Source organism: Pagrus major, chromosome 7 (genome assembly GCF_040436345.1).
Source record: "Pagrus major chromosome 7, Pma_NU_1.0".
Taxonomy (NCBI): domain Eukaryota; kingdom Metazoa; phylum Chordata; class Actinopteri; order Spariformes; family Sparidae; genus Pagrus; species Pagrus major.
In genome coordinates this window covers 6907724-6929437 of record NC_133221.1, presented here as the reverse complement: position 1 = coordinate 6929437, position 21714 = coordinate 6907724, and the positions used below count along the sequence as shown (strand labels likewise).

At 43.1% G+C, this 21714-nt stretch overlaps 2 protein-coding genes across 2 annotated transcripts; both read left to right on the top strand.

The window, feature by feature from the left end:
* Positions 1-409: 409 nt before the first annotated feature.
* Positions 410-9549, top strand: pfkfb1 (6-phosphofructo-2-kinase/fructose-2,6-biphosphatase 1). The gene is made up of 14 exons (XM_073470259.1): positions 410-525; positions 4723-4848; positions 4956-5052; positions 5255-5321; positions 5723-5797; positions 6411-6467; positions 6568-6689; positions 6771-6978; positions 7150-7296; positions 7416-7520; positions 7821-7950; positions 8049-8111; positions 8197-8261; positions 8857-9549. The coding sequence occupies exons 1-14, from the start codon at positions 474-476 to the stop codon at positions 8914-8916; spliced, it is 1374 nt and encodes a 457-aa protein (XP_073326360.1). The 5' UTR covers positions 410-473; the 3' UTR covers positions 8917-9549.
* A 606-nt stretch (positions 9550-10155) lies between these two features.
* On the top strand, positions 10156-21326 carry itih6 (inter-alpha-trypsin inhibitor heavy chain family member 6). Its single transcript, XM_073471060.1, has 17 exons — positions 10156-10263; positions 10915-10950; positions 12359-12513; positions 14480-14590; positions 14766-15013; positions 15799-15968; positions 16124-16240; positions 16378-16549; positions 16658-18253; positions 18373-18399; positions 18570-18587; positions 19157-19204; positions 19302-19331; positions 19423-19518; positions 19624-19737; positions 19877-20260; positions 21073-21326. Exons 1-17 carry the CDS (start codon positions 10156-10158, stop codon positions 21324-21326), a joined length of 3684 nt encoding a protein of 1227 aa, XP_073327161.1.
* Positions 21327-21714: the final 388 nt, after the last annotated feature.

Genomic DNA, 21714 nt, shown 5'->3' with positions numbered 1-21714 from the left:
TTGACTGTTATGTATGTTACTAAAAAGAATAAATACAGCAGTGCATGTATGACATGTTTCGTGGCACTGCACAGCTGACATCAGGTCCCTCACTGCTGTTCATTAAAGCAGACATGGACAGCATGTGACTGTCGTCTGTGAGCATAAATGTTGTCAAGTCTCCCTGTGCAACAGCAATCACCTCCTCAGCGACCTTTGCACTTGTTATGGCACACCCTCTGAGAGCTGCTTCTCCTTTCCATGTGTGTACGTTGTGAACTCTGGCCCTGGCAAACATTAAAGGACAAGCCCAGTGTGCTGCTATCATATGTCCATGTGTCGTGGAAAGACAGGGCTCGGGGATGGGTGGGGGTGGGTAGAGAACACTTTGGCAGAGGGGTTTAGTTTCTTAAAAAAGAGCACAAGATCCATCGCCACCGGCTTCATAATCCAGTGCGTCGATTGTGTCGCTGGTTTCTTCATTGGAGTGTAGAATGGAGCTTCCCCAGCTGGAACATGTGAGGCTCCGCAGGTGTGACAGCGCAGGTGAGATCACAGATGACCCGTCTCTGCAGTGAGCATGCCAAAACAAAACGTGAAGTAAACTGAGCAGCAAGCTTTCTACTAATATGTCACCCATTCAGGCCAGAGATATGTTCATGCTGGCTGAGTGCAACATATGAGTAAAAATAGCATTGCTGCTGTCATGTAACGCCAGCAGCAATGCAGTCACTTCCTTGAGTGAAGCAGCTGCACAAGAAGCATATAACTTATAAACAAATAAACCAAGAGTTGCCTGGTTTGTCAGCTAAATGTTGGACTTAATTGTGTTTTTATTTATATCCCTCTCACTTGCTTTGTTTACAGGTAATAAATACTTGAAAGACACACGTGCATGCATGAGTGATAACGTGTGTGTGACCTTATGACACGGTAAAAGAGCCACTAACCTAAACCTAAACAAAGACACGCAGACATATGAAGACTTAATTCTGCCGGCTGATCGTCAGAAAAAGATGAAAAAGACGGCTCCTAATATTTAAGGGAATTTTATTCATGTTTTAATTTTAAGATGCACTGAAAAACTTCTGTAATGCTTTTCTGTGTGTATGTTTGTATGTGAGAGAGTGCGAGGAAAAGCCCTGACTTTAATCCCCCGTGGCTGTTGTGTGGGAGAACATGCTGAACTCCTGCCAGGACAAACACCTCCTAGAAGAATATGTTCTGTACCATCTCTTAATGGTCAAGCTTAGCCAAAAACAGGAAGCACCGGCAATGAGTGGCCATTACTGCCCGGATAGTTATTGCCCGAGAGTAACTGCCCGTTTAGACTTTGGTGACCTCTGTTTGAGGTTAATAATCAAAAACTTGAGGTTTTAGACAAGTGATGATTGCTTTTGGGATCAGGTTTGAATGAAAACACGGATTGTTCCCCTCTATTCCTATGTAACACAGAGAGAAAAGGTACAGCTGATTTTCATTTGCTGTCGTTAAAAAGTTTTTATTGGTGAGCTGTCTACTCAGAGAGCTGATGTCTCTGAATACATCTGGTTCTCAAATTACATTCAGTAGTGAAAAACAGTGCTGTTTGACATTTGAAGGAATGTGCTGCCTTGCTTTCTATCTATCCATTAAATATATATATAAATATACGTCATAAGGACAGATTGAACAATTGAGATATAACTAATTAAAACTAGAGATCATCTTGTGATGGGATCGCACCAGCTGTGACACCCGTAACACGTGCTCACATTCTGATCCATGAGAGCTCAGTATTCATGGGTCAGACAGCAAACGTCTTTAAACCTGGCCTTTATCTTTATCTTTGCTGTGATGCTGTCGTGTTGACAACCTCTCTCCACAGACAGACAGACAGACATATAAACACATGGCAAATTACTCTAAACTACATCTGTGGTAGTCATCACCACAATAAGTGTCTCCAGGACCACAAATGTGGGCCATGGGGTGCAAAGTTCCCCATGATAACATCACAACTGTGCAGGATGCAATCACGAAACTTCACAGGCGTTTAGTTGAGATTAAAAAAATGGGTGTTGTGGTCTGAGCAAAGCAGTGCAGGGGTTGGAAGGGGGCCATTGGTCCCCCACTTTACATCCCTAGGCCATTTTTGTTTTAGGTTGTAGATCGCTGTATCCCAGCTTCAGTCTTTCCCATCCACTCTATGGTAGCTGATACACACTCTCACTGTTTCTTACACTCCTGAGTTTACTTTATTTCCCCAGAATACGTTAAATTCATTTTGCTGACACTTTTATCCAGGAAATCCTGAAGATAAACGTAACAGAGTGAGATCAAACAAATATAATATGAAGCTACTTTACTCTTTAAGTCCTCAGAAAGAAATGTGGATGACAGAGGCAGAAAACATTCAACAGAAAAAAAACAAACAGTTGGTTCCACCGAAGGTCCAGCCTCTAACTGGGCAGAGAGCCAATCATTGTTTAGGATAATGAGTTGGCACCTGGCCAATCAGATTTCAGAGGCTGCCCTTTGGGACACGCCCCCGCTGTCGTATGTGTGTGTTATCGAGGCAAATGTGGCCCTCAAAACACCTAAATAATACCATTTGACATTTTTACATATTAATAATTTTAAATGATCCATATGCAAAAGACAAAATCTACTTTTAGATTAAAGTACCCAACAGTGAAGTAGTTTAGATCAGCTCCATCTCCACCAACTACTTACAACAATATAATAACATACATATATATGAATGTGCAATGAGTATTTTGACTTTTGCACTACAACTCATACTTCCACAATAACTGTTAATGATTGATAACATTTGGGGGTGGGGGCTTTAACTTCTTTCAGCATCCTGAGGGGATTAATGTCAGAAAAAGTTTGAGGATCACAGCTCAAGACTATCCAGGATTTAAAAGTTAAGTGTAAAGCTGCCCTCTAGTGGTAAGAAAGAAGAAGCACCACTCTACACTACACTTCAATAAGCAGCTTGTTCAGAACCAACTGTGCTCATCTGAATTCATGAGAGCTCACCCTTGTTATACTTGTCTCACATGACTGTTGCCCTTATCCTGCCGGAGGAACCAGCTGTGTATGTACAGAACAGTAGATTTGGATGCTGCTCTGCTTACTGACATCACCACAGAGATTTTAGCCGCTCCCCTTATGCCTTTTAATTCGTGAAACAGATGGAGAGGCAGACTAGCAGCATGGCCTCAGGTCCTCCCCCTGCTGCCTACCAAGTACCTCTCCTTAGCAACAGTCAGCTGACCTCGACTAGGTAGTGTTTAGTGAAGCACACATGCACACAGATAATAGAGCTGTGTGCCTCAGTCGTTCGCCCTCGCTCCTCCACCTCAGGCCTCATGGCTCTCACCATTAACACGTCCACAGAGCAGAAAAAACTCACACAGACTCCTCTGCTCAAGATCTGGGTGCCATGGATGGGCTGCAACTTGAACCGCAGGAGAGGATGTAAGTGCAGCAGAAAACCTTTCTCAGCTTGTGTAGAAGATGATCAGGACTCGTTAGCTATTCTGTCTTGTTGCTGTTTGCTCTGCCTCTACTTTAACTCACTTCTTGTTTCAACAGATGAAGCCAGCCTTTGCTTTAACACTTCCAGTAGTCATTGTTGCGTTTCATATTGAATCCTCTCCTCCTGTTGCTTCAGGACTGAGCTCAGTCCTGCCAGCTGATGCAGGTAGGCAGGCAGCAGTCTGTGAGACAGAGGAGTCAGCTATGGATGAAAGCCAGGCTGGACCAAGCCAGGTCCGAGTTGGCTCACTGTTCAGTGTCTGACGTTGTCCTTTGAGCATTTTGCTGACGCAGCATACTCCATTCATAATCGAACAGCCTGGAGGCTGACACTCTCCCTGTCCCTGTATAGACACACACAGGGCACTTTAGCTAACTGGCAAGTACCCCTACAGTCTGCCTTATAAATTACTGGTAGTTTTTGACCAAAGAGAGAGGCAGGTATGCGACAACTGGGTCATGATGACTGGGTAAGAAACACACTTCGCTTAAAATTTTTAATTTTTATTTTTTTTGAAGATGTCAGTTTTGTGTTGAAATGTATGAACACGAAATGCTGATTCTTCTTTCTAGCAAAGAATATTTCACTATAAAACTTCTCTACGCTTTCTTTTTTCTGAACTAAATTTGTGCAGTAAAACTAATAGTGTTATTCTGAGACTGACATTTTAACACACCTGGAGATTAGGAGTGTTTGGTCTTGTGATTGTCAGACATATTGCTCAGTACATTATTCCGCTCTGGTGGTTTCTAAGATGTGACTACCTGAGGAGAAGAAGCGTCACGTTTGTCAAAGCTGTATTTGACTTTTTACAAATGATTATTTCATTGTGTTGAATTCTTTATCTGTTCATTTGATTTTGTTTGTGGATGTTTGGACAGCTTCCTGTGTTGAGAAATGCTGCCAAAGACAGGCAGATAAGCCGTGTGACTCTCTACACTAGTTTGCTCGACTAGACATTTGAGCTGCACCTTGGAGCTCTTATTCTCCTTCCTAATGAAGATTACCTCGGCAGGGACACGCACACAACACATGTCCTGCAGCACTGAGCCTCAGAGAGTGACACTGGATTGAATTTGACTATTTGAACACAAGGCTGATGCTCTTCTGCTGAGCGATGTGTCACATTTGCAACAATCGCGCGTAAAAATTTAAACATCAGCAGCATTCAGTTATTCATGCTTTCTGTTACTGTGTGTTTGTCTTCATCTCAGCCTCGGTGCCTCAGTTCTGTAACTCTCCCACAATGATTGTGATGGTGGGATTGCCAGCCAGAGGGAAGACGTACATCTCCAAGAAGCTCACTCGCTACCTGAACTGGATCGGAGTGCCTACAAAAAGTCAGTGTTCAAAGTGAATCCTCGAATCCTGACCATCAAACATTCAATGCCATTAGTTTTTTTTCTTATTCTGAAAAGGAATCTATGATTTTTCTTCCTCTCTCCAGTGTTTAACGTGGGCCAGTACCGCAGGGAGGCTGTCAAGATCTATAAGAACTTTGAGTTCTTTAAAACTGATAATGAGGAGGCCATGAGGATCCGCAAGTAAGATGGATGCTACATACTTAAACAGAATATAACACAAAATATTTCAAATTAATCACCTAAAACTCAAAGTCATAATTTGTAATTTGAGTTTTATGTGATCTGATTTGTTTCAAACTGTCAGTTTGAAGCCGCTCTCATCGTTCGCTCATATTTCACAGTTCTTGCTCCTTTGCCAATGTGAATGTACCTTCTCTCTCAGGGCCTGTGCATCTGCTGCCCTCAAAGACGTCGCTGCTTACTTCACAAAGGAACAGGGACAAGTAGCCGTGAGTAAGAGGACAACTGAGACTGTCCCTCTGATCACAATAAAACACACTGATTCATTATTTAGTTACAAGACAGCCAAGGTCTAATGAAAAGCATTATCAACTTGTAAAATGGGAATTGTAGTATCTAGTGTTTTTGGAGCGTAGTGAGACCAGAAATTATAAAATGACTTTGATGGTTTTGAAGAGATCTCTTGTCTTCTCCGTTATCTTTGTTGTACAATGTCGTACATAAAACAGGTGGTTAATCCATGCATTTTAATCTGTATTGTATTGAATTGTATTGTGTAACAACACAATATGTTCTATAATTCAGATGCTTGATTAGAAATCATTAAATGTGCTTCATTTGCCAGTGTTATAAGAATTTACTGATAACACCTGGGTCTTTTCCCATCCAGGTATTCGATGCTACCAACACCACCAGGGAGAGGAGGGCAATCATTAATAGTTTTGCAAAGGAGAAGGGCTACAAAGTGAGTATGTATGTTGTATTTGGGATTATATTTTAGCAAATATGCTTATCCACTCTGTTGATGAGGGTCAGATAATAAGATTGATACCACTCTCATATCAGTCCATTGAATTGAAGCAAAGGCCAGCAGGCGCTTAGCATAGCTTAGCATAAAGACTGGAAGCAAAGGGAAACAGTTGTCTGGCTCAGTCGAAACGTAACAAATGCTTTATATCTCATTTGTATAATCCACACACAAAAAAAGGTGACAAGTCCTAGAGGCAGTGACATATGGGCATGACTAGTTCCTGGCTGGGTGCAGTGACTTCCTGGAGACTCTACTGGTCGCCTGGCAGACTCACAGTGACAACAAGACTCCACATTTTGATACCTTTGGAAAGAGCCAGGCAAACGTTTTCCCCTCCTTCCTTCATGCAAAGCTAAAATAACCATCTCCCAGCTGTAACTCTATATCCAACAAGAAATTAGAGCGATATAAACTGCGAAAAAGTGTATTTGTTAAACTGTGAAACTCTTGTTTTAAGGACGAGATTATAAACACTAACACATGGTCACAAGAAGAAAATAAAGGATGTATTTCACCAATACATTTTTGAACGACTTCTTCTATGCAGGTGTTCTTTGTTGAATCAATCTGTGATGACCCAGATATCATTGCAGAAAATATTAAGGTGAGTTTTTTTAATAACATTTTTATTTTATTTAAAAGTTTCTGCAGGCTGGGATGTTGCGTTCTCACTCAAATTCCAAATCTGCCTTTTTCCTTTCCAGCAAGTGAAATCTGGGAGTCCAGATTACGTGGACCGCGACATGGACGAGGCCATGGAAGACTTCGTCCAGCGCATCGAGTGTTACAAAGCCAACTACATGTCTATAGACGATGAAAAGGACAGGTACCCATGATGCTTTTCTTTGTGTGAGATTAAAAAGAGAAGTTTCATAATTTCTGACGAATGAATGTGACCTTCGAATAGGAAGCTCTCCTACATCAAGATCTTCGACGTGGGCAGCAGATACTTGGTGAACCGGGTCCAGGACCATATTCAAAGCAGGATTGTCTACTACCTCATGAACATTCATGTCACACCGAGATCCATCTACCTGAGCCGCCACGGAGAGAGCGAACTGAACCTATTAGGTCGCATTGGTGGAGATTCAGGCCTCTCACCTAGAGGACACAAGGCAAGTAGATTACATTTTCAGCTCCCACCTCGTAGTGTTTCCCTGTTGTAGTACTACTGTAGCGTCACTGTCGCAAAGACTGAAGCAAAGAAGTTGTCTATTGCAAGTTAAAAGTAAAAGATGTGTTCAAAACTGCTTTTAAAATGTACAAATTGCACACATTGTTTCCAGTATGCCAATGCCTTGGCGACCTTCATCAAAGGTCAGAAAATCAATGACCTGAAGGTGTGGACAAGCCACATGAAGAGGACCATCCAGACTGCAGAAGCTCTGGGCGTCCCGTACGAACAATGGAAGGCCCTCAATGAGATAGACGCTGTGAGTACATCTCCACACATGGAAACATAGTCCTTCAAACGAAGTCGCACGTAAACTATAAGAGCAAACACTCACATGCTCTTTTTATGGTGATGTTAATGTGACGTTTCCTCACTAAGGGTGTGTGTGAGGAGCTAACCTACGAGGAGATTCAGGAGAATTTCCCAGAAGAGTTTGCCCTCAGAGACCAGGACAAGTATCGTTATCGTTACCCCAAGGGTGAGGTAAGGGCTCCATTGTGACGTTTTGTTCCATCTAACCATTAAAGCATCACCATGGCGTTTTGAGGAGCACTCTGTTGACACTCACACAGCTTCACACACAGTCACACCTGCCAAATTTATACTTCAGATGTATTCATTATAAGAGAATGAGAATAAAGCCATGCAGGGTCAGTTAAGCGTTGCACAGTGTACAAGCTCTGAAAATGGCCTGAGAAGCTAAAACAGAATGAGTCTGATGTGATGAGTCAGAATGAGGCTGAATAATTGATGAACTCCTCAATTACTTTGTCTCTCGTCCAGTCCTATGAGGACCTTGTCCATCGTCTGGAGCCGGTGATCATGGAGCTGGAAAGGCAGGAAAATGTTCTGGTTGTCTGCCATCAAGCTGTTATGCGCTGCCTGCTGGCCTACTTTCTAGACAAACCTGCAGGTACAGCAATTCAGGTTGCATGGACTAACTTCTCTTCTTGTAATATCTTGACACAATCGTATGTGATGTTAATAATCTTATTCCTCCCCTCTCTGAAGATGAGCTGCCTTATCTAAGATGCCCTCTTCACACAGTGCTCAAACTCACACCAATAGCCTATGGTAGGTAATAAGTGTTTGTGTGTGTCATATTCAGTCTGTAAATCTAAATCCTGCCCTGACAGTCTGTTTTTCTCTTTAACTGAAGGGTGTAAAGTGGAGCCATTTTTCCTCAACATTGAAGCCGTCAACACACACAGAGACAGGCCAGTGGTAAGTTTCCACAGGCACACATTTGTCATAATAGATACTTACCTCTGCCAACTATTGGCTCTGTGGGATATTACATACTGTGCGTCTGATGGCAGGCAGTAACGGTTTGAATTTGTATGTATTGATGACATGAACATGTATGGTGGTGAAGTGAGGAATGAGCAAAGAAGCTGAGGAAAGAAGCTGCTCTTTAGTCTGTTATTATATTCTCCTATATATTATATTCTTCTTATATTTCTGCCAAGAAATCCTCCTGAATCTACACACTGGACCTTTAAACCTAAATAGAAAATGTATTTTTCTTATTTTTGTTTTCAAATCTGTCGAGAGCCCTTTCACTACCACTCACAGTTCATTTGAGCTTCATTTTCCATCCATGAGAAATGTCTCCCTTTCTTTTTTGCATTGCATCATGGGAGAGAGAGTCCCCATCAGCAGCACATTCCTGAATTTATTACGTTGCTTTTCTCGTGTGAACACACTTTATGGTTAAAAGTTAAAAACCTGCGTATGATAAGTATGTAGGAGGGATTTGTGACACGCTGATTGTCTCACTTTAAACGGATTCTCAGTATTTGTGTTTCTGTCGTTACAGAATGTGGACATCAACAGAAACCCAGATGAAGCTCTGCTGACTGTCCCCGACCACATATAAATGCTGGGGTGTTTTTTGCGAAGAGGCCTACAATCATATATGAAACTCCACGTGTCGCTACTCATTAGCTTCACTTTATTATAGCACTCCGGCTCAAGGTTAATTGTGTGACGACAGGGGGGCTCTGATGCAGGAGGAGATGAGATGGTACAGATGGCACTCATAGTCATCCATGAAAACATCACCTGAGAAGCACATGTCCTCCGCCTGGTGGAGCCTCAGCAGGAGATCCTGTTTTCATGTCTGTGAGATGTTCCTGTGTCTTATCTGACTAGAGTTTTATCTCCACATTTTAAAAAGTGTCAAATTGTTTACAAATGATTTAGAAACAAAAAAAAATGCACTGTGTTTTGAGATTTAGAAGAAAACATGTAAGAATACATGGGGAGGTTGTCTTTGTTTGGGCCTACATGCACGTCCAACTGTTGAACAGATAACATGATGTGTTGTTGATAATCAAATTATAGAGGTGGGAGTCAGCACCAAGGACAGCACCAAACAAACAAAGCACCTGACTGTTTGTAATGTAGATAAGACGCCAGTTTACAGGCCGGTTTGGATGCAATAATGTAAATAAAGTGAACCTCCAACGTGTCATTGTGCAGAGAATAAACTCACTATACAAGTCAGACACACAGCCATGTCGTGTTGTTGTTTCTCTCCCACTGAGAAGCTAAATTGAACAAAATGATCCCCCATCACGCAATGTTTCCTCTCAGCCAATAATGGGTCTTTGTGAGGGAGCACTCAGGGGGAATGAAAACTCACATTTGGGAGTGATTTAAGGAATAAAACTCAGTTTTTCAGGAGCACTCCTACAGAGGGGAGGAGGTGTGTTTTCCCCAAATAGCCGAGCAGAGGTTAATAATCCCTCATTTCTTCTGCACTTCTGTGGCAGCAGTCCGCGAAATTTCCAGTATGCACGAACAGAAGCTGAGAGCTGCTCTCTTCAAATCCCCCACGCAACTTTCTGACTGAACTTTTTTCTGCCATCTTCTGACGGATGTTCTACTCTTGCCATTTTCTTTTTTTTTTTTTTGTCATTATCGCCACAGTGGAGCTGTTCAAACTAAGCTGAGTAAGGTGAGGTAAGGGAGGGGAGAGGACTGCCCTCTGCAAGAAAAAAATAACTTGTGTAAAATGTGAGGTATGTGCACAGCAGTCTGCTAACAACGTGAGACCACTGGGACATTCACCTCTTCATCTTGGAGCCTAAAACTGAACTGAATTATTATGGACATGATGAGCTTTAAAGTCCGGTTCATTCTAGTTTTCCTCACTTTTTACGTGCAAGAGGGATTATCAAGGGATTATGAAGCAAAACTTGGAGCAAATAATCTTTTACAGGTATGTTTTCTACCTTATTTTTTTTCGGTTTTGTGACCGAAGTCATTGAAAGCTACAAATTCATGCCACTTTCTGAAACACACCCCTCTGTTAAACCAGGGTGAATCAAACCAAGAGGACAGTGTTACAACAATAATGCAGAACTTTATTTTGTACTTCAAACCTCGACCATATTTAATTCAACCAAGAGCTATCAGTCTTCACCATGCCTTGAAAATGTATGCTAACAGCAGAGCATATCATATAGTCCTCTTTTCCACCTGAATTATATGAGTTTTATGTTTCCCTCTAACGGGTTTCCACTCTTTAAGTTATTTGTTTATGTTAAAGTCCCAGGATATGTGGTAATGTATTGACACAGCAGTGACTTGTGTGCAAAATTAACATTTGAGACCAAACCGTGCAACCCTCGCTGGCCCTGTGTACAGTGCAAGCATTTATTTCCAGTTCCACTTCCCCTCCATTCATGAATGGCTTTGATTCAGACTGTTTTGACACAAAATCTCGACCCAACCCTCACATATAGGCAGATTGTGGAGATTACTTCAAAAAAAGTAGGCACTCTGAATGAGCCGTGCTACTAATAAATGGTATTATGTGCCATTTCATAGCAATGTACCTCTAACTGACTGACACCGTTTCTTTTTCCAGAGAATCAAACGTCAGAGCAAACTGTCAAAACCAGTGGTAAGTTGGAGACATTCATAAAATATGAGGTTCTCAATTTGTCAATAGAATAAATGTTTATTATATCAATGAATTCATTTTGCATGTGAGAGCAGAAATATGGAATAAGACACTCACACAAAAATAACAGCTGTGGGACTAAATAACAGTTGTGTACTTGCCCTCTTCTTATACAAAGTGAACTACAGAGGAAGCTCCACAACCATCAACACCTCTCAGGGTATCATCAGTAACTTCCCCTCAGTTTGTTTTACCGTTAACTGTGAAGCAATCCCCTGGAAAACATACAGTAATTCAGTTATGTATAGCACAAACCACAGCTCTCCTAAATACCAGCGTCCAGAGGGCTGATGTGGCTCTCCTCCTCCTGCCTGTCGCCTCGTCCTGCAGTAATGTGGCCTACGCTGACCAGATTGGTCTCAGCAGGCGCCAGCGTTACCCGAGTAAACAAGAGGAGGGCAGAGACACCACGCAGGGAACCGCTTTGTGTCGTTCCATCGACTCGCCAGAGCAATGCAGGGCAGACTGTGATAAGGGTAAAAATAAGAGAAAGTGGTGGGTGCAGGTTTAGGAGTTGTTTGTCAGGGGAGGACAGTGGGTTTAAATAAATGTCTATGGTTGTCTGTTATAGTCAGACCTGACTGTGTCACATCAGTGTATAAATGTGGCATGAACTTCCGAACTTGACACTTTCTATTCTGGAAGTTTAATTCAGGTGGAAAAATAACTTTTAGTCAAACAATGCTGTGCATCCTTATGATAAGAACGCTGCAACATTTAGTAGACTAATCAATAAATTGATCAACATAAGAATAATCACCGACTAATCTGATAATCGATCAATCATTAAAGTAGTTTCTCATGCAAGAATTGCAGAAAATGCTGTCTTCAGCTTGAGATTTCCTGCTTTTTTCTGATTATATCTTAACAAACCGAATATCTTTGGGTTTCCGACTGACAAAAGAAGACATTTAAAGATATCACCTTGGACTTTGAGGAACTGGGATGCTCATTTTTCACTATTTTCTGACATTTTATAGGACAAACAATCAATTAATCATGAAAACTAGAAGCGCATGCCTCTGATAAGGCCCAACAGCCCCCTTTTGTACTCAATCATAGATACCAGCCACCTAAATACGCATGATTGTTTTCATCAAGATCCATGCATTATTTGCTGAGAAATTGTTGTTGAAAAAATCCATCCCTTTATCAGGACCCACACCAAAAGTTAATGGGATCTATTCTGGGCCGAGACCCGTCCTCCATCCAAGTCTCGTAGAAATTCGTTAAGTCATTTTGTTGTAATGTTGCTGACAAACCAACCAACAAACAAACGATCCTCGACTTCAGTCTTTTCTCCTCCAACCTTGTGAGTAATGTTTGCCTGTGTTTGTGCTGCCACTAGCTGAAGGTGACAGACTATCATGTGAGGTGTTCAGTGGTGTCCCGCTATGCTGTTACCACAGTCCAGAGTTCAGTATGGAACCAGCTCCCCGTCACCAAGGAGGCCGCCTTCGAGGTGGACCTGCCCTCCTCTGCCTTCATCTCCAACTTCACCATGTAAGTCAGACCTACATTGTCTCTCACTCTCTCTCTCCGACAGTAAACAGCGTTTCCACATTACTACTTCCTGTATTTGTTTATTTGAGTGTCTTTTAATTTCTACATCAATATGGCAGGAAATGCAACCAATCGTCATCTAACTTCATGTGTTTTATACTATGATTCCTATGATTCCTGCTATATGGCGAGCAATTAAAATTATTTAATGTTCTCATTAAAGGAACAGTTTACTGAAAAATGAAAATTCAGTACTTATCTACTCACCTCCATGCTGATTGAAAAGCAGGTTTGTTGTCCACAAAACGTTTCTGTAGCTTCACAGCAAAACAGCGTAACTGCATTCTCCTAAACAACTGAAGTAGATGGGGACTTTTGCTTAATCCCTCTCATCCAGCATAATCCAACTCTACGGAAGCTCTGAGATCCTCAAATTATTTATACACGTCATTTACACCCTTGGTGCTCAGTTGAATTTGCGCACCCATTTGAGATTGTTTAGCTTCGCAGCTTCAGTGAAGATTTTGTCTTAAAAAAGGGTATAAATAAAATCAATTTAGGATCTCTGGGCTTCCAGACACTTGAACTAGTCTCCATCTACCTCAGTTGTTTCGGAGAACGCTTCCATGATAACTTTCCGTCAGCATTAATAGATAATGACTGAATTTTAATTTTTTGTGCGAACTGTCCCTTTAATCGTCGGACTCTAAGATAAATGAAACTTCAGAGGAATTATGTAAGGAACTAGAATTCCGGTCCGGAGGCGATGCATAATTTGATTAGTAAGAGGGTTGCTGACCGCTCTCCTTCAAAAATGCTAAATATAAACAAAACAAATAAGTCAACATCGCAGGCCAAACACCGACCCTGGAGCTGGATTTGGGAGCGGAAGCAGGTCAGGAGGAGGGGGAACCTGAGGCCGGATGAATACCAGGCTTTGTAAATGGAAGTCAGAAAAGTTAATAGAGAAAATGACAGGAGTTTGCCCAGTCCCCCTTTTCTCCCCCGCACAGTTTACCGAGGCAGCCTGCCAGTTTAGATACGCTACGTACACACACGCCTACATCTACTGCATGTATGTATGTGTGCCTACATGGAAGTAGACTTAGCTTTTTTTAAGTATGTGTGAGTCTGGAATTTGTACATCTTTTTATAACCATAATCCTTCACATCTCCCTTTCACAGACACACACATACATATTTTCACACGCACACTCAGAGCCTATACAGCCGTCTGCACACAACCAAACAGAGAAGAAGAAGAAGAAAAAAAAAAAAAAGCTGTGGCAAATGTGTTGCGTTACTTCTTTGGCATTTCTGTGTCTGAGACTAAGAGCTCTGTGTTCAGTGTGCAGGTCACTGATGTGCAACCATTCCTGAAGCCCCTCGGCCCGCCACACATATAAATACAAGCGCCTCCATTTTCCACTCTGCTCTCTCATGCCATTCTGCTCTGTTTCTCAAACAAGAGCCGTTTCAAGCCTGTGGGTTTATTTAACTCGGCCCTTGATGTTTTTTCTCTTTGGATATATTTGTTCAAAGGACGTGACCTTAATTTAGCACCTTGTCACATGACATCGGTGGTCTACGAAGTGCACTGTGTGAATTGGATCCCACTTTTGAGCGGTGGTTTTGGTTGGGGATTTTGCTGGGTGCAGCACTCGGCGGCACTCCCACGGAGCGTCATCGGCCTGCAAGATCTCTCTTCATTAATGCTGTTTTCAGAGGGAAATTACTCTTTTCCACTCAGCCTGTTTATGACCCCACCCCCCCACCTTCACATGGCATGAACTCATAAACAAGCATCAATGCGAGCGGCTTTGTGATCGCTCTGGAAAAAGAGGGCGCAAAATCAAGTAAATCATGCTCAACAACTCAATGCAGGCCAGGCGTGTCTCTGAAATATAATCTGGCTACTGTGAGTCTCACAGAGACGTGTTTCTTCTTCTTTTCTCCATCCCATCAGCACCTCCAATGGCAAGGTGTACGTGGCCCAGGTGAAGGAAAGAGCTGCTGCCAGGAAAATCTATGATGCTGCTAAGAAGCAAGGAAAAACAGCCGGACTTGTTGCCACAAAGTCAGTCCCAGGCTAAATGTGTTCTCTTTTCTTTAACTTCCAGAAAATAAGAAAGAATTCAATGTGATTCCTAAATAATCTGTTTTATTTGCAATGTCATACTGCATGCTTTCCAACACATATATAGACAGGCAGTATTGTGAGTTTCCTCTCTTATTGCTCTGCTGTGTTTCAGAGAGAGGGAGATTGAGAAGTTCCGTGTAGCAGTGAGCGTCCCGTCAGGAGCTCGGATGTTATTCTCCCTGTCCTACGAGGAGCTGCTACCTCGTCGGCTCGGCCGCTATGAGCTCAGCCTGGGTCTTAGGCCCGGGCAGCCTGTGCAGAACCTCACCTTAGATGTCAGTATCACAGAGAGGACTGGCATCAGTTTCATCAAAGTCCTTCCTCTCAAGACAAGCCGACTCCTCTCAAACACTGCTCAAGGTACGATATGAGTTAGAGATTCAAGATTTACTTCACAGTCCCAACACTGAGTGAAAAATCTGTATTGGGCTTCCATCCAAGCTGCATCCATAGAGAGCATACACTGATGTTGTACCTTTGGTACAGAACAAATTGAAAGACTGGACTACAACTGGAAAATAGTCAATCATAAATAAATAAATAAAAATAAAGCTCTGTTGGTTTTAATGTCGATTCCATCCATATTTCATCTCCGGCCGCTTAAATTTTTCATTGAAGTAGGGATAAAAGAGATTTGAATCTGTTCAAACGACATCATGGTACTCTAACCTCCTCCCTGAGGGTAGTAGCTGGTACTCAGTGTGTGTCACCTGGGATGGGTCGGTCATTATCTTGTCGGCTTGCCTTAGAACAGTCTGTTCTTAGGGAGACTGCAGGGATTGATGCTGTCTTACACCTGGTATCATCGTCCATGCAGACTGTTATTACCTGTCAAGACAAATCTGAGATGCTTAATGAGCGTGAGCAACCCTCAAAGAAGAAAATCACACATCAGGTGTGAAGAGCAGGGAGTGTGAAAGGTTTCAGGAATCTCAAGAGATCTCAGGTGGATAAATGACTATAGAAGCTAGCTTTGGACTGACTTAGCTAGGCTAGCTGTTTCCAGTCTTTATGCTAAGCTAAGCTAATCAACTGCTGGCTGTAGCTTTGTGTCGGACATGAGAGCGATATCAATCTTCTCATTCATCTCTCAGCAAGAAAACAAATAAGTAAATGTTATCATTACGTTACTTTTTCTCCTACAGGTGATGTAGACGCCCCGGCCTCGACTCACGTTGAGCGGAGCGCTACCTGTGCTCGAGTTCGCTACAGTCCAACTCTGCAGCAGCAGAACAGCATCTCCTCGAAAGGTCTTAATGCAGACTTCATCATTCAGTATGACGTGGACCTCAGAGACCTCATGGGGGAAATCCAGGTCGGGAACAGGTTTTTTTTTGTTTTGTTTTTTGCCTGTCAAATACATGAGGGTGCATGTTTTTTTGTGTTTTGTTTTTTACAAAAAAGTGTGTTTTTGGTATCAGTAAATGTTGTCCTCTGCCCCTTCATTTTGGATTTTTCGCCCTCTCTCAGGTGTATGACGGCTACTTTGTGCATTACTTTGCACCCAGAGGGCTTCCTGTGGTTCCCAAGGATGTTATATTTGTCATTGATGTCAGTGGCTCAATGATAGGCACCAAGATAAAACAGGTAAAGTGGACAAACCCCATGGACTCACTATGGCGAATGCTATAGTTCTAAAATGAGAAAACTTGCTCAAATAAAAAAATATTCTGCAAAGATAATATGCGATTTCTGTCAATAATTCTAATAATTTCTGTCAGTAGACCAAGCAGGCCATGAGCACCATACTCGGGGACCTTCGAGAGGGAGACCACTTCAATATCATCACCTTCTCAGACAAGGTCCACACTTGGAGGAAAGGACGAACGGTGCGGGCAACTCGTCAGAATGTGCGAGACGCCAAAGACTTTGTGAGGAGGATTATTGCAGAAGGATGTGAGTTTAAATGTGATATTGTTTAAGGTGTGGCATTCAACTTCCTTTTGTTGTTTGTTCTCTCCCTACAACACTGACTCTCCCCATCGTTCCACTCTTTTTAATCAGGGACCAATATCAATGCAGCTCTGCTTTCAGCCGCCCAGCTCGTCAACCCTTCATCCTCCACCTCTTCCAAACTCGTCTCATCCCGTCGTGTTCCTCTGGTCATTTTCCTAACTGATGGGGAGGCAACCATCGGAGTAACAGCTGGCGACACCATCCTCAACAATGCCAAGAAGGCTTTGGGTTCGGCTTCTCTGTTTGGCCTCGCCTTCGGAGATGATGCAGACTTCCTCCTACTGAAACGGCTGGCACTGGATAACCGAGGCCTGGCGAGGATGGTGTATGAGGACGCGGACGCAGCCTTGCAGCTGAAGGGCTTCTACGACGAGGTAGCCAGTCCTTTGCTGTCAGACATCCAGCTGTCGTACCTGGATGATCAGGCGTATGATATCACCCGCTCCCTGTTCCCCAACTACTTCCAAGGCTCTGAGTTGGTGGTGGCTGGGAAAGTCAAACCAGGGGTCAAGGATTTAAAGGTGTCGATGTCCGCCATTGATTCAAAAGAACATGTCAAGTTGGAGAACGATGTGTTAATTTCCCATGCAAATAGCAATGGGAGTGCAGATTCATTTGACTGTTCAGCAGGCTTGGAAGGAATCTCCAGCTTTGTGCACCGTCTCTGGGCGTATTTCACCATCAAGGAGCTGCTGCTGGCCAAACTGAACGCCACTGACCCTTCAATGCAAAGGCTACTGGCAGACAAGGCCATCAACCTTTCCCTCAAGTATAACTTTGTAACACCGGTCACCTCTTTAGTTGTAGTTAAACCAGATGCAGATGAAGCATCTCAAACTCCAACCACTCCAAAACCCACCACCGCTGCCACTACAACCACGACAGCGACGACTACCGCCAACACCAAAATATCAGCTGCCGGTGCTGCAAAGAGGCCGAGCTCACCTTCTAACCCGAGGCCAAACAAAACAAAACCAGACCCTCCTCAGCCACCTCCGAACACACCACAAACTAAAAAAATCTCACCTTCCACAGTAAAAACTGCAGTTTCACCGTCCAAGAAAACCACAACAACCTCAAGCCCCAGCCCGGTCAAAACTGCCCCAGCACCATTCTCTGGTAAAAAGCCCTCTCCTTCCCAAAACGACTCCAAAACTGCCTCTCCTCCTCCTGCTGGGAAGATACCCACCTCTCTGCTCAATGCTCTGAAAACAGCGTCACCTCCTGCACCTGGAAGAGTCTCCACCCCCCAGCCCAGCGCCTTGAAAACAACCACTCCATCAACAACCACCACAATGTTAACATTCACCACCAGCACCACACCTCCACCTGCACCCCTGCCTACCCCTCAGCCGGGCACAGTGAGGTCAACCCTCCCTCCTGTCAGAACGACTGTACGCTCCACAGAGGCAGAAAACAGCACCACATCTGCTCCAGATGTTCCACATCCTGAAATCACCACCGCTCTACCAAAGCTGCCGCCTCCGCTCACCTCTCCGACCCCGGCGCCCGCTCCGGCTGTGGACGACAACAACACAAAGTCAGAGACAAACCTGAGAGTGGCCACCTTTGTGTCTGCCACCTTTGCACCCATGCCCGGTGTGACAGATGGGCCGCGGCTGTGGGAAGCAGCAGGACTTCTGGGTAGGTTGTGAACTCTGTGTTGTGTGTTGTTCTAACCTGAAAGCCTTTCTGTTCCCCGAGGAGTTACAAGCTTGTGTGTATATTTATTCCTAATTGAATGCTCTCTATCTCACCACTAGATGTCTCCACTTTTATTCAGAGAAAAGGTAAAACTGAATTTTCTTTTTACATTTCAATTACAGATTTTTGACACTTTTTTATGAGCTTTTAATTACATGTTATCTGTTAAAAAGTGACTGACAGCTTTTGATTATGATTTACCGATATAATCAGCTACATGACAGTGAATAATAATGTCTTATGTTCTGTCTTATAGATATTGACCTTGTGAAAGGTGAGTATTATTGTCAATGCATCTTATGAGGGCTGGGCAATATATCAATATTATATTGTGATATGGCATAAGTGTTGTCTTTACCTGGTTTTAAAGGCTGCATTACAGTAAAGTGATGTCATTTTCTGAACATACCAAAATGTTTTACTCATAATAAATGTTGGTCCAGGACGATCATTTCAACTTATGAAACCGTTACGAAGACCACATCTGTACTGAGTTTTTGTAAGGTCACTTATTATTTTCATGTTTCTTTTCAGTTTCCTATCAGTGTTCGGTTCGGTTTAGGGAACTTAAATACGTGGTTTAGTTTAGGAAAACACGGTTTGAGTTCAGATATACCCTTTCTCACCTTTAATCGCATCTGAAATGATAATTTCTCCCATATTCATATCTTTCTGGTCTTTTACCCCAAAGCCACAAAGCTATGACATTACTAAAACATGATAAGTCAGTTTCAATGATGGTCCTGGAGCAACATTAATTATGAATTTCCAGGAACTTTCCAGGAAATTTCTTCATGAGCAGCAGAATACATCCTGAACTCATTGCTTGTTTCCACTACCCAGACTATGACGCAACCTATGACTACGACTACGATCTCAACTACGATTCCTGTAAGTTTTAAATCCTCATCAGATGTAAACCCGTACTGCAGCTGATTCTCAGACTTTAAAAGCTTCATGTTAAATACGTTTTCTGACTTATTTTTAGGGGATGATACTGCAGACACGGGATCATTTGGTAAGAACTTTGTGGATTTTCTTTACAGCTGCATGTGTTAATTATTATGTCATTTATTGTAGAGGCACTGCTTGCTTGTCATTGGTTGCAGTGCTTGGGAGTGAGGGGGACTGTCCTTTAGTTGAATGTCTTGTGCTTTTAGAACCTCCGTCCAGACTGACCACCATCCGAGTCTTCTCCTCATCAGGTCAAGAACCTACCTTTTATCTACTTGTTATTAATGATAATGTGAATGTTATTTCATATGTTAATGTGCTCATGTTGTATTATTGCTCACTGTTGTCCATTGTAGTTGATGGAGATCCTCATTTTGTGGTCCAGCTGCCAAAGCTGCATCAGAACCTGTGTTTCACAGTAGACGGGAGGGCTAATGATGTCCTCAGACTGTTGGAGGACCCAGAGAGAGGTATGTAAAGGAATTTATCTCTATGTTTTAAGATCAAACAACACGTTACTACGCAGTTAGCATTGAATAAATAATAATAAAGTTAGAGGTGAGGAGATAATGAACCTATCCTTTAATGGGAGTTCCCTTCCTCCTCAAGGGATCATTGTCGATGGCCACCTGATGGGAGCTCCCTCCAAGCACGGTGTAGAAGACCGCCCCCGGACCTACTTCGACCAGCTCACCATCTCCTCAGCCACAGGTGGCTCTGGTGACATCACCATCACCCTCTCACTGGACGCTGTAGTGGTGGAAGGGGAAGGGCGGGATATTCTGCCCATCAACCAGCAGGGATCAGTGAGGAGGCAGGGTGTGACGGTCACGGTGGACAACCACAGGAGCTGCTGGATCGAGCTGGCCAAGGATGTGCAGTTCCTGGTCCTGTTCCACCACTACAAACACCCCAGCTACCTACAGATGGCTCACCTGGGGTTTTACATCACGGACGGACGGGGGTTGACGGCTTCAACTCAAGGCCTGCTGGGTATGTACACATCAGGTCTACGCTGTTAGCTCTCACCACTCAACCACTCACTGCCCTTCAGTGGTGGAAGAAGTATTCATATCCTTTTTAAGTAAAAGTACCAATACAACAATGAAAAAAATAAACTTCATTCAAAGTCATACTTAAAGGGTAACTCCACCAATTTACCACATCAAAGTGTGTTTACAGGTCTTGTGGAGTACTACTGCATGTGTGAAAAAAGTTGCATTGTGGGTAATGTAGGCACCAGGTTTGGAAAAGGAAGAAGAATTTGTGGAATAAAAAAAGGTGATATATCTGATTCTTCTGTCGATTTCAATTATTTGTTTTTAATCTGTCTGTAAGAGTCCAACAGTGTTATAGGAGTGTAGGAGAGCATTTAAAAACCTAGGCCTACATTACCGACAATGCAATTTAGTCACTGAGTGACATCACTGGAGGCAGTATATCAGATTACATGCAGCTTCCTCTGGAGCCACAAAAGGCCTCATACTTCTTTTTTTTTTTTACATATGCAGTAGTCCTCCCCGAGACTTGTAGACACACTTTAATTTGTAAAATTGGTGGAGTTACCCTTCAAAAATATGTTGTATTTTATAAGCCTATCATAGGTTTTATATGTAAATTGTAACTATGTCTTTAAAATTCAGTCTTTTAATAAAACATTCAGTGCACCAGAAGTATAAAGTAGCATAAAATAGAAAAACTTAAGTAATGTTCGGGTACCGTTGTTTTCTACTTCAGCAAAGCACTTCACCTTCCACCGCTGCTGTTCTCTCTCTCTCTCTCTCTCTCTCTCTCTCTCTCTACAGGCCAGTTTCAGCATGCTGACATGAGTGTGACGGCAGTGAAGGATTATCTGGATGGAGGTGCTCACAAGGAGGCAATTTCAGCCAGGGGGATCCTGAGGTGGGGATCAGAGCACATGCCAGTCACCCTGCAAGACAAGACGCTGAAAGACACGGTGCGAAAACGCCACACAGGCAAGTGCTGGGTGGTGCCCAAGGCAGAGATAGAGAGACTACTGGGTCATCCATACGAGAGCTACGTGGTGGATCATGTGTAATTCTAGCCGAGTCAGCTCCACCTTGTTGCCTCTCTGCTGCGCAGCTCAGGTCGCAGCAGTTATCGTGGTGTGGTTACTGGACAAAGGATGAGCAAGAACTGGGAGGCTAAATGACACGTTTCCAGCCCCTGGATGAGACGTTGTAATATTCTGTAAGGCGCAGTGCAACACAGGTGTGGTTACAAAAGAGGAGAAGAGGTGGTGACAGATTGGAGACTACAGAGGAAGAGAAAGCTGCATGTAAAGAGTGATAAGGACGTACGGTTTGAAAAAATATAGTGACAGACTGATCGATGCTGCTGTTCTCTCCATCACTGAAGTAAAATTGGATAGAAGCTCCATGTGCTGTATCTGTGACAGAGAGGCAATGTTCCCCTGTTCGCATGGC